This window comes from Nuphar pumila, chromosome 15 (genome assembly GCF_984573655.1).
Source record: "Nuphar pumila chromosome 15, dmNupPumi1.hap1.1, whole genome shotgun sequence".
Taxonomy (NCBI): domain Eukaryota; kingdom Viridiplantae; phylum Streptophyta; class Magnoliopsida; order Nymphaeales; family Nymphaeaceae; genus Nuphar; species Nuphar pumila.
In genome coordinates, this window is record NC_143263.1 from 84,307,317 (window position 1) to 84,320,143 (window position 12,827).

General features: G+C 39.7%; 1 protein-coding gene across 1 annotated transcript; it reads left to right on the forward strand.

The window, feature by feature from the left end:
- The first annotated feature begins 1,295 nt into the window (after positions 1-1,295).
- LOC149815824 (LEAF RUST 10 DISEASE-RESISTANCE LOCUS RECEPTOR-LIKE PROTEIN KINASE-like 1.5) lies at positions 1,296-7,583 on the forward strand. Its single transcript, XM_089988396.1, has 3 exons — positions 1,296-2,126; positions 5,612-5,686; positions 6,289-7,583. The coding sequence occupies exons 1-3, from the start codon at positions 1,409-1,411 to the stop codon at positions 7,398-7,400; spliced, it is 1,905 nt and encodes a 634-aa protein (XP_089844522.1). The 5' UTR covers positions 1,296-1,408; the 3' UTR covers positions 7,401-7,583.
- The last annotated feature ends 5,244 nt before the right edge of the window (positions 7,584-12,827 follow it).

The window sequence follows — 12,827 nt, forward strand, 5'->3', positions numbered from 1 at the left end:
ACATAATATCTTACAAATCGATACACATATTGCATAATATATTACAAATCGATACGGTAATTCAGCATAATAGCTTACAAATCGATATTAACAAACAAAACAATATCTTACAAATCGGTAATATGTTACTACAACCGCAATTTGCGTTACATTATATACACTGAGTGAATGGATGATACTGGATGGGGTAGGGGCCCTTCCTCACATCTTTAACCAAATATTCTTATCAACAGGTCCCAGCGTCTTACAAATATCTTCAATTTTTCAATCGTCAAAAAGCTAACATCCACCTACAATAACAAAATAATGCCTTAATACCACTCACGATGACATACATTCTTCAACAATAACATGATGACATGAAAATGTACTCACGATACCTTAATGGCACTTGTTGAAATGTTTGTGTGACATTGCTTTTTTCCATACTATCTAACAAAAATGAAGAAGAAGGGAAGACTGTAAAAATAGATGGCCGACAAATCCCCCTATGACGTCCACCAATGATCGAACCAGTTGATCGATTTATAGTTATCTCCATGAGGTAGGAACGAACCCGAAAATATTTTGTAATACAAGGCAGGAATGAGAAGGCGACAACGTGTTGTAACATAAGCTAAAAACCAAGACGAAAACTTAGACTCGCGAGAATGTGCAAAGCTATTTACGAGAGGATATTTTCGTCATACGCATATCTATCTTACGAGAGAATATTTCTGTCAAACACATACTTATTTTTTTATATGTTATTTATCTTTTTTATATATTATTTTATTATAAAATAGGTAACATTGGCATATGAATTATTGCGGGTCTCAAAATATTCCTTAGTACACACCCGAACACACGAATTTGTTTTTGAGAGACACAACCCCCTCTAGTAAAAAATGAATGGCTCATCATTCATGAAAAAAAAAAGTTTTAAAAAAAGGGTTCAAACTTCATGTTTGAATCAACTTTTAACCACATGAAATAATAACCAAAACATGTTAAACACGATCCAAAGATTAACTTTTGCTCTCGAAGATCAGATCTAGTAAATCAAGTGCGTATATGGTCGTTTGGTACTATATCAGTCACCATTAAAAATAAGTGGGTCCGTCCTTTCACGCGGCACAAAATTTATATCCATTCGGCGCAGTTGATGCGCTCATACAAATTCCATGCGTAGCACACGCACACGCCCTCAATCGATGGGGAGAAAGGAGGAGGGTCTCAATCACTCTCTCACCTCGCAATTAAGTGATAGTCCAAGAAGCAGGTTCACCGGTCCCCTACTCTTCATCAATGCTTCCTTCCTCCCTTCACCCTCCCCCCATTTTTATCTCACTTCCTCTCCAGTAACCATCCCAACTCCGTAAAATCACAAAACAAAAACCAGTCTTCTTTTTTCTACCTTCTCTCAACCATGGCTCCTCAAGCTTTCTCCCTTCTCAGTATTCTCTTCCTGACCATCATCACCGGTGCAGCAGCACTTGGTGGTGTAAAATCAACGGCAGCTTCTTACGAGTCATGCAGCGCGGCGGCTTCTAAGCCGTGCTCTCCCTTCGTCAATTTCACCTTCCCCTTCGCACCCTCCTCCCCTCCGGGCTGCGGCCACCCCTACTTCCAGCTAGAGTGCCCGCCGTCCCTCGGATCCTTCCCCGTCATCACCATCAACGGTCACAGGCTCAAGGTGCTGGCTCTGGACCCACCACCACCATCGCCGCGCACGGTGGCGCTCAGGCTGACGCTGGAGGACCCCATCCTGGAGCTGTGCCAGATGAAGAACGCCCTGTTCCTCAACTTCAACGGCTCCCCGTTCTTCCCCAACCTCAGAAAGAGTGCGGAGAGGCCGGCGCCCGTCAACATCACCAACTGCAATACGACGCTCGGCTGGCTCCCCTGCCGTCCCTGCGAGCTGATCGCGCAGTTCCTGGCGTTGGGAGAATTCCACGTGGACCTCAACGACCTCATCGAGAACGGGATCAGGGTGGGGTGGAACGAGACGGACGATAGGTTCAGGAGGTGCAGGGAGTGCGTGGGGTGGAAGAAAGGGTTCTGCGGCTTCAACGCTTCCGACCCCGGAAAGCCTTTCCTGTGTTACACTCCCTCTGCTGATGTCGTCAAGGCCATCCCCACTCCGGGTGAGCAACTTTTCCTTTCCTTTCTCTTGTTGCTGCTGCTGCTGCTGCTTTTCAATTGGGACTTTCGCTGGGTGTGCGTTTGGAATGTGGGAATGTTCCAACCTCTGTTTGGACAGCAAGTTTGCCGGAAAGGGTAAACGGGAACGGAAAAAATTAAGTTTTTCAGGCGCATTTTCAACAGAAAAAGGCCTCAAAAGGGGTTGGCTTAGTGGGGTGGGGCCTTGGCTGTTAGATAGGCAGTCAAGGTACGAATCTGATGGGTGTCTTCTTTCTGCTCAAGCCGATGCATAACATAGGCCTCTGAAGCAAGGGTCCTGGTCTCAGAGTTTTAAGTTGCTGGCACTATGACCAGATCTTAGTGCCCAACCCTTTTCTTAGGGTTATAAATTAAAAAAAAACTGTGAAACAGAAAAGGGGAAAACGAGTCTGAGCAACGTTTAAGAAAAAAAGAAAAAGTATAATATAATACCCTAATAAAACCAACCAAAGGAGGCTCAGCTTGTCTTGCAGGAGCAGTTAGTGGACGCCACCTTGTGTTTGTGACGATGCAAGTTCAAACCCCAATGGTTGCAGGGTTGTCTGCCTAACCTCAGCTTTCTCGGTAGAAAAAAGAAAAAAAAAATTAATGAAACCTAAGATGAGAAACATATATCCCGGAAAAGTGAAGTGAAAACCCCAAATAGAATAGGAAACAACTTTCTCTTAGTTTGGAAACCTGTTTCCCTTAAATTTTTTGGCTTTTCTCAAATTTTTCATAAATGCAGTGTTTATGAACAACAAAATAATTTTTTTTGGCAAACACATATATGGTCGTCGTATAAAATTGGGAACGTTGACCTTTAGATTAAGTCTGCAGGACTTGAGTTAGAAATACTCAAGAAAGCTAAGTCTTTTTAAAAAAAAGTTATGGGATGTAGATGAGTTTATGAACAAGAGTGATGAAATATTAAGATATAAAGTTTACTTAAAGGTGTCTTAAGAATATGAAATTGATTACTAAGAAATCTTTGTCTCAATTACTAGAATAATTAATGTAAGAACTTTAATAGCTTTAGTGACTATTAAATAATGACTTATATATCAATTAAATGTTAAAAATATATTTTTAAATATAAATTTTTGTAAAAAAGTTTCTATGAATCTTTAAAGCTTTGAGATCGAGAAAAAAAAAATCTTAAACTCAATAAAACTCTTTATGACCTTAAACATGCTTCAAAATCTTGGTACCATCTCATGAGTAAATATATGGTGAACATTAGTAAAGATGGCAAAAAGATGTTTTTAAGGATGAGTTAACCCCATTTACCTTAATGTTTTTTTAGAATAAACTTATTTGCATTATGTCAAAGTTTAATTTATTTATTGTATTTTATATAAAAAAGGCAGTAAAATAAGAACTTTTAAATATGAGTAAAACGTTAATGCGATGTCCGGCTTTGTTAGTTATATTGATTAAGGATATAATTATCAGTATAAAGCTTCCAATGAGTTTCGAAAATCAAGATTTCTTTTATGATTAAGTAATTTTTTTTTTGTGTATAACAACATTTATTGCTTTCTTCCAACCTACCCATGGTCCAAATATTTGAATGCACTGTAAACCCATTTATTGGCATTTATTGTAATGAAAATTTGATGTCATGAGTCAGTAGCCAGTGAAGTAGAGGTGAGCAATAAATATCATCATTAATGATCGGCTACCCTGACATTTAAAACAAGCAGTAAAAATACATGAAAAATATTTTTTTAAGAGAAAAAATACATGAAAAATGTATTGCAATGTATTTTTACGTGAACTTATATGTCACAAAGATACGAGTCTAGCCCATCCAATGAATTCGAAACTGTTTGTAAAAATAGGACACGTGGACACGAAGATTTTCAAATATAATGAATAAAATTTTATTCTTTGATATAATAATGTTAAAAAGTATTTAAAAATATTAATAATTATTAAATATATTAAAATAATGTCTACACAAGGCCGAGCTGGCCCTCTATCCAGCTCGAAGAGACGCCCATGGCCCTGCTACTTGGCACAACCAATCTTAAAATGCATAAATGCTTGACTGAAATTATGGGTTAATGAGAATAACAAGCTCCCATGCAACTAACTCTTAATTAGTGCAACTAATTAGGTAAATAGTAATAATTAATAAATAGCAAGTTTTCATGCAATTAATTAATTAGGTAAATAACAATAGTTATCCAAATTACTGTGTAATAGTTATTTTTTTTAAAATTTTATATTATTAAAAAATTAATAAATAGTTCAGGCCTATCAGGTTGGCATGGTAGCCTGCGGCCCGATACTTAACTGGCCCAGGCCTAAAATCATGGCTTAATCCGGGCTCATGGCAGACTGGGTCTGCTTGGACAATAAGGCTGCCAGGTCGGTTGCCTACCCCTACACAGGTCAGGGGTATGTGTTTGAGATAATGTTGGCAAACTCATTTACCATGGACATGCCACCAAAATGGAATATTCTTAAGACATGAGAATTTTTTTTAATAAAATATAAAATTTTAACCAATATATTGTAGTAGTTTGGAAATATTGAGACGTTTTGAAGGTCTAAAATAGGTGACAGAATTTTGAGACATATTTAAGAATATTATGTGACCCGTTGTTACCCGATCGTCTTGGATCGGGTCAAATGAGATCTGGGAACCACAAGATCTGAATTCAGTTCATCCCAAGATGCCCTTATTATTTTGCCTATTTTTGCCCTTATATATAGATGTGAACTTAAATGAATCCATAAAGTATTTTGACCTTTAAAGTATTCTTCATTCAGCTTATTTCAGAATTTTTTTCTTCTCGATGTTGGGTTCTAACTAACACACACCTCTCTCTCTCATTTTTCCTTATATTTAAAGTGTTTCAGGCCACTTAAAATATTTTTGTACAATATATTCTCACAACCAAGCAAAAGCAAAGGAAGTAAAACATAGAGACGTTATTAAGAAAAACAGGGAGAATGAAGCATAAACTTTGTTACCCTGTTCACACAAAAAACTTCTTAGCTATGTCACAGGGACTCTTCAACTAGCTAGGTGCCGCACCCGCGTCGCATCCGCACCCGATGCGGTCAACCTGACCCTGTCACACCCACACCCGAAGCGGTCAACCATTTATATCCAACTTTTGGACTTTATATATATATATATTCCGCACCCCCGCACCCAAGTTTTTGTTTAAAGTGCCCCACCCCGCCCCCGCACTCATGTGACATAACTTCTTAGCCTTTTTCTTCAAAAGCTGAAGTCTCTTGGATAAAAAAAAAAGCCACCAGTCCTCCACTACCATCACGTTAATAAAATTTTATTTTCGAAGTTTTCTTCATATTTGTTAAATTAGGTCACTAAAGGCAGTGAACCAAGAATTCAAGGCACACACAACACAAAATAGAGCAAAAAGAAGTGGCACCCCTTCCATGCAATTGTTTCTTGCTGCTAATTCAACTACTTGATTTGCATTTGCAGGGCCAAAATTGGGGCCCCTGGGTCCTACAAGTCCCGAGGGATTTCGAAGGTGGTCTATGCGAATTGTTCTTACCTGTATGTACTTTCTTTCCCCATGCACCCAAATTTAACTCAAATTGGTTTTGCTTCATTTGTACGTATCTTGTTGGGATCAGGTGCAATCACATTGTACAAATGCAATGTGCCGATACACCTGATCACCATCCATCTGCTGTTGGGCCACTCTGACAGGTTTACAACAGAAGATGGAGGGTGATCAGGTGCGGCGGCACATTACCTTTGTGCTATGTGATTGCACCTGATCCTGCCTCTATCAGATGTGATCACATTGCACACTTTGAGTGTTGCCCTGCACTTGACTGCCCTCCATCTCTAGGGTGGCCTGATAGCTGTGAGCTCAACAGAAAATGGAGGGCAGATCAGGTGCAGCGGCACGCTCAAAGTGTGGAATGTGATTGCACCTGATCTGCTGTCCCGAGAACACGGATCCCATAATACTATACAGCATATGATGAGATTCTTTATGTGTGGATTCTAACTGTCCAACAAATTGTTAGGATGTCTACAAATCTCACCTGAGATGTGGACTAATCATAGCCATTCAGATGTAGGATCGTACATCATATATCATTGATCTTTTTCCTTGTGTGGTGCATCATCTGTTATTAAAATTTCAGGCGCTAGTTTGGTATTTGCGGTAGCTCTGTTGGTAGCCGTGTCCGCCACACTCCACTTCTGCAGAAACAAAACTCCTCCCATTACACCAGACGAGCTTCAATACGTTACCATTGGTCCCAAACGTGAACCTGATCATGATGATGATGATAAGCTCAAGAAACCACAAAAGGATATTGAAGATGATCACTTCCCCACATTCTCCTACGGAGAGCTCGAAGCCGCTACGAATTTCTTCGACAAATCTGGGATACTCGGCGGCGGTGGATACGGATGCGTTTACAGAGGATATCTCAACGACGGCTGCCTTGTCGCCGTGAAACGAATGATGCACCAAATCAACACATTGAACCAATTCCAGAACGAGATCAGGATAATGGCCAAGCTGAAGCATCCCAATTTGGTCTCTCTCTTGGGTTATTGCAAGGCTGATCGTGACCTCTTGCTGGTTTACGAGTATGTTAGCAATGGTACTTTGGCAGATCACCTTCATGGAGCACGCAGGGGAAAGCATATGACACTAGAAGCAAGAGTAAAGATAGCATCACAGACAGCTCATGCACTAGAGTACATGCATTTTCATGTCACACCAACTGTGGTGCACAGAGATGTGAAGTCCAGCAACATTCTTATTCAATCTGATCTTTCGGCCAAGCTTGCCGACTTTGGCCTGTCTCGTGACATGGTAGGCATGGAAGGAACCAGCCATGTCTCAACGGCGCCTCAGGGCACGCCAGGCTATGTCGATCCGGAGTACTACCGGTCGTTCAGGCTCACACAGACGAGTGATGTTTACAGCTTTGGGGTTGTGCTTATGGAGCTGGTAACGGGGATGAAGGCATTGGATTACAGTGCTGTTGACAGGGGAGAGATCAACCTGGCGAATCTCACATTGACGATGATTCAAGGGGGGAGGCTGATGGAAATCATTGATCCTATGGTGGTCGCAGATGGCGGTACGGCGGCCAGGAAGGTGATCGATGAGGTGGCTGAGTTGGGGTTCATGTGCCTTGCTCCCTGTAAGGACGACAGGCCAAACATGAATCAAGTATGCCTAAAGTTGCAGCAGATTGAACGGTATCTTCTGTCTTCAACCGATTCCATTGCAACATAATTCTGATAAGAGTTCTTTTTCTCCTTTTTTGTTTGCGTTCTTTTCCCTTGGGCTCCAGCCACTCTTGATTTCGTGAGATTATCTGGTTTGCTACTTGATCTGTAAATTTGATATGCAAAGAACTCTGCATGTGCATATACTGGAACGGGAATATAAAAGTAGTAAGTAGGGAATGTTGAGTCATCTGATTGGCACTTTTTTTTTTTTGGATTTATAACCCGAAGAAACTGCACTATGCACAAAGACACGCGGCTCAACCTGCCACACATACAGTAAAACTCCTAAGTTAGGACCCCTTGTGCTCAGGGAATAATATGCTACGTGTTAGCTTGCGCAGAGGGGCGATGCCCATGAGAATTGAACCTTGACTGCCCGTCAAGCAGCCAAGGACCCCACACCACTGCGCCAAACCCCCTTTGGGGTATCTGATTGGCAGTTGAGGATGAAAATTGAGACGTATGTTTGCACATCAGTTTTGAAGAATCAACAGAGGCCCACCATGCCTGATAGAGGAGAAAAAATGGTAAGTAGTTTCTTGTACCTAAAACTAAGAAACAATAGTTTAAATTGTGAATCTGTCAACCTATGAACTTGGACATCAGTTGGAAAATCATAAATGCTCAATCTGTCATAGAATAATAAATTTTCTGGCATAAAAATATGATTTTTTGAATCATAAATTTTCTTACATGGTTGGCAGCTGATTTTTTATACCCTTGAAAAACTCTTCGTGCTTGTAAAATTTTTTAACTTGGTTCCACAAGCAACTATGGCTAACTCATTAAATACGTTGGGAGCTTTCAACTATATATTCAGATTTACAACAGTAAAAATGTTAGGAGAATTATATTCAACAATTTGCCATTTGTATCTCCTAAACATAAGGCACTGATGGAGAAAATTATCTTTTGATGAGATCTCTTGGATCTCTTGAGATGGCATCATGCTCAACTACCTCATCACCATGGGATTTTACTATTTCATGATCTTGAGATGGCGCCATACCAAACTACCTTAACATTATAGGATTTTACCATTTTTGTCTTTGGATTTGAGCTTATCTTTTTGGCTTCACTCTTGCTGTCATCCTTTTCAGAATATTGATCATGAAACTGGATCTTCTCACTATCATGCCCCCTCAAATTAGACGGTATGAAGAGTCCTTTATAGCAAATTCCTGACTCACTTGTTAATGAACTTAGCCATAGCCAAAAATTTTGAATCATTCCCTGAGATTGATATCATCAACAGAGTAATAGTAGGGTTGTCTTATCTCCAACCCAAGATCCTGATTGGCTGGTCTACATAAAGCCACGCCCCCTGGAATTAAACTGCTGCTTCCTGTTATTGGATTTGAATCATGGGTTGTTCACTCTTTCGCCCACAAATGCTTCACCCCTTCTGTTGTAGCATGGATTGACTGCATGGTCTCTCGTCCTTGCAAGAGATCCACAACTTGACTACATGAGGGTGTTGGCTGTTTGAGCATAGTAGTGACGAAGGCATCATATTAGGTGTCTAGTCTGTTCAGTAACTATAAGACCATGGTTTGACCCTCTATTGGCTTGCCTATGGCGGCAAGTGTTCGAGATTTTGGGTCCGGGTCCAACCCATCAGGTGACCCAGGTTAGTGGGGAGTTAAGAAGAGTTAGTAAGTGGAGGTTACGCGAAAGTGGTGGAGAGACTGAAGAGAATGCCTAGCACCCGCACATCACTTCATGTCGTCTACAGGTAGACGTTTATATTTTGGCTCTGTATTTGCGAATACGCCAACATTGGGTTAGGGCCCATGACATCACGCATCCCGCTACGCATGTGTGTGCATCACGAGCATTTGGTTTTCGCTCGTCGGTGTTTCTAACTCTGCCATGTGTCGCTTTCCAAAGCAGGTTATATGTTCCCCCCCCGAACAGGGCAGTTAGCTACATCTCATGATCGGGGGTCCCAAAGAGCACCACGTATGTAAGCATGTGTGTCTCGTATCCCCATGTTTGTCAGCATTAATTAGCGTTGGAGTTTGATGCGATTGCAAAGACTTAAGTACCCTCTCCTCCATTGGTGCCAAAAAAAATGACGATTCTTGAAAAGGAGTGGTTGTAAAGACTTAAGTGCCCCGAAGATGATTATTTAAGACTCAGTCTCTACACTCCAGAATTATCTGAGAAAGAAATCTCCCCTAGAGGAGGCCATGAACATCAACCCTCTCACACTCTCTCTCCCTTCTATTTCTGCTTCTATGCACATCCAACAGAAGATCTTACATTGTTCCATCAAGCACCGGCTGACCTGCACATTGACTGTTGTGAGTGGAGCTTGATTCAGAGTTTTTACCTTTACAGGAGGAGGGTTTGGGGGTTCATCCCAGCGTGGGTAGCATCATTCAACTAAATGAGTTGTAGATCCTGATTCAGAGTTTTTACCCTTATAGGAGAGGGGTCTGGGGGCTCCTCCCAACGTGGGTAGCATCATTCAACTTGAAGAGTTGTGGAGTCTGATTCAAAGTTTTTACCCTTACAGAAAATGGGGGTCTGAGGGCTCCTCTCAGCGTGGGTAGCATCATTCAACTTGATGAGTTGTGGAGTCTGATTCACAGTTTTTACCCTTATAGGATGAGGGTTTGGGGGCTCCTTCCAATGTGGATAGCATCGTTCAACTTGATTTGTTGTGGAGCCTGATTCAGAGTTTTTGCCCTTACAGGAGAAGGGTTTGGAAGCTCCTCCCGATGGTCATACGACGAAACAAATCTGAGCCATCAAAAATGTCTGTTTGAACTTTTTATCGTCATTTTCTTCTTTTTCCTTCTCCGTAAAACACTGTAAAACCCTCTCTCTCTCTAGAGAAGAAATCAAGTGAGACAAAGAGTTCCCCCTGGAGAAGGCCATGAACATCAACCATCTCACTCTCTCTCCCTTCTCTCTCTACTTCTGTGCACATCCAACAAACGATTCAACATTTCTCTATCAAACACCGACTGACCTGCACACTAACTGTAGCATCGTTCAACTTGATGAGTTGTGGAGCCTGATTTAGAGTTTTTGCCCTTACAGGAGGGGGGTTTGGGGGCTCCTCCCAACGTGGGTAGCATCATTCAACTTAAAGAGTTGTGGAGTCTGATTCAAAGTTTTTACCCATTCATATTTTAAGGCATTAGATCTCATGTTTGAACATCCACGCATGTGCAGTTTGCTTTCATCATGTTCAGTTGCTTTCTAGATTATACTTTGAATTCTGGTGCATTTTAGATCTATCGATTTGTATGTAACCAGAGCTCATTTTAATTTGGATTTTTTACTGCAACTTTATGCATATGTCTTCATGCTCTTCACAAAAAATCAGATCATTCTGAGTTTTTTTGACCCACTTTAAAAATCGAGATTCAAAAACTGTTATTTTGCACCGTCAGGATTTTAACAGAATAAGGACCAACTTGCGGGAGTGATTTCTCCCTAACCAGAGATGATCTTTCCGATCCGTAAAAAAGGTTGTTTTATAAATTGAATCTAGTTTGTTCATACTAAATTTCAGCGATTTCTATGGTGTTTTCATACCCGTTTTGGGTCAAAAACCATAACCTTGTCACCCTGTGTCATTTTAACGACTCAGATTTTGATCCATTTTGTTTGAACTTTATTTTCCTAATGGGAGATCATTTTTCAAATCTGTAAAACGGGTTCTCTTCGTTTATGTGTCTAGTTCATCCTTATAAATTTTCAGAATTTTTCATGGTCAATTATTATTTTATTTTGATTAAATTCCAGAACCTTGTATCCAGATTTTATAAATGTTCTGATTTTGGCCCCAATATCATGACTGTTGTAGCACTTCTTCAGCAAATCGTTATTTGATTGACAATATTATTCAGCAAATTGTTGTTATGATTTTTTTGGGTCTCTAATGAGTCTCTACTATGATTTGTAGTATTTTTGGGTCTCCAACGAGCCTCACAATGATTTATAGTGTTGTTCGGTCTTTTAACTATGATTTATAGTGCTTTGGGGTCTCCAACGAGCCCCACAGCGATTTGTAGTGTTTTTCGGTCTTTTAACTATGATTTATAGTGTTTTCGGGTCTCTAACGAGACCCACAGTGATTTATATTATTGTTTGACCTCGCTATAGCGATTTGTAGTGTTTCTCGCTAAACACTACAGTGATTTGTGATACAAATCGCTATCCGAATCAGGACCAACTTGTCAAGGCCATATCTCCCTAACCAGAGATTGAATTTCAAATCCGTAAAAAGTGGTGTCTTTGTTATGAAGTCTAGTTTATTCTTGTAAATTTTCAGCGATTTCTATGGTCATTTGATACCCCATTTTGATCTAAAACCAGACCCCTATCAGTCTGCCTTATTTGAGTGAGATAGGTTTTTATTTCATTTTGTAAGAGTCATATCTCCCCAACGGAAGATCATTTTTCAAATCCGTAAAAAGGATTTTTTTCCTCTATGTGTCTAGTTTATATCTAAAAAGTTTTATAACTTTTTATGCTCATTTGATATTTCAAACCTGTTAAAAACCGAGAAGGGTTATAATTAACTTCCATCCACTCACTTAAAACGGAATAATAACATGTCTAAGTTTTTAACAGGTTTGAAATATCAAATGAGCATAAAAAGTTATAAAACTTTCTAGATATAAACTAGACACATAGAGTAAAAAAAACCTTTTTACGGATTTGAAAAATGATCTTCCGTTGGGGAGATATGACTCTTACAAAATGAAATAAAAACCTATGTCACTCAAATAAGGCAGACTGATAGGGGTCTGGTTTTAGATCCAAACGGGGTATCAAATTACCATAGAAATCGCTGAAAATTTACAGGAATAAACTAGACTTCATAACAAAGACACCATTTTTTACGGATTTGAAATCTGATCTCTGGTTAGGGAGATATGACCCTGACAAATTGGTCTTGATTCGGATAGCGATTTGTATCACAAATCGCTGTAGTGTTTAGCGAGAAACACTACAAATCGCTATAGCGAGGTCCAACAACACTATAAATCGCTGTGGGTCTCGTTAGAGACCCGAAAATACTATAAATCATAGTTAAAAGACCGAAAAACACTACAAATCGCTGTGGGGCTCGTTGGAGACCCCAAAGCACTATAAATCATAGTTAAAAGACTAAACAACACTATAAATCATTGTGAGGCTCGTTGGAGACTAAAAAATACTACAAATCATAATAGAGACTCATTAGAGACTCAAAAAAATCATAACAATAATTTACTGAATAATATTGTCAATCAAATAATGATTTGTTGAAGAAGTGCTACAACAGTCATAATATTGGGGCCAAAATCAGAACATTTATAAAATCTGGATACAAGGTTCTGGTATTTAATCAAAATAAAATAGTAATTGACCATGAAAAATTCTAAAAATTTACAGAGATAAACTAGACACATAAACAAAGAGAACC

Bases quoted from the DNA above. Each gene is read 5' to 3' on its own strand.
- LOC149815824 (XM_089988396.1), top strand. From the start codon at position 1,409: ATGGCTCCTCAAGCTTTCTCCCTTCTCAGTATTCTCTTCCTGACCATC. The intron at 2,127-5,611 runs GTGAGCAACTTT...TTGCATTTGCAG, and splicing joins CAAGGCCATCCCCACTCCGG to GGCCAAAATTGGGGCCCCTG. The intron at 5,687-6,288 runs GTATGTACTTTC...TTAAAATTTCAG, and splicing joins TATGCGAATTGTTCTTACCT to GCGCTAGTTTGGTATTTGCG.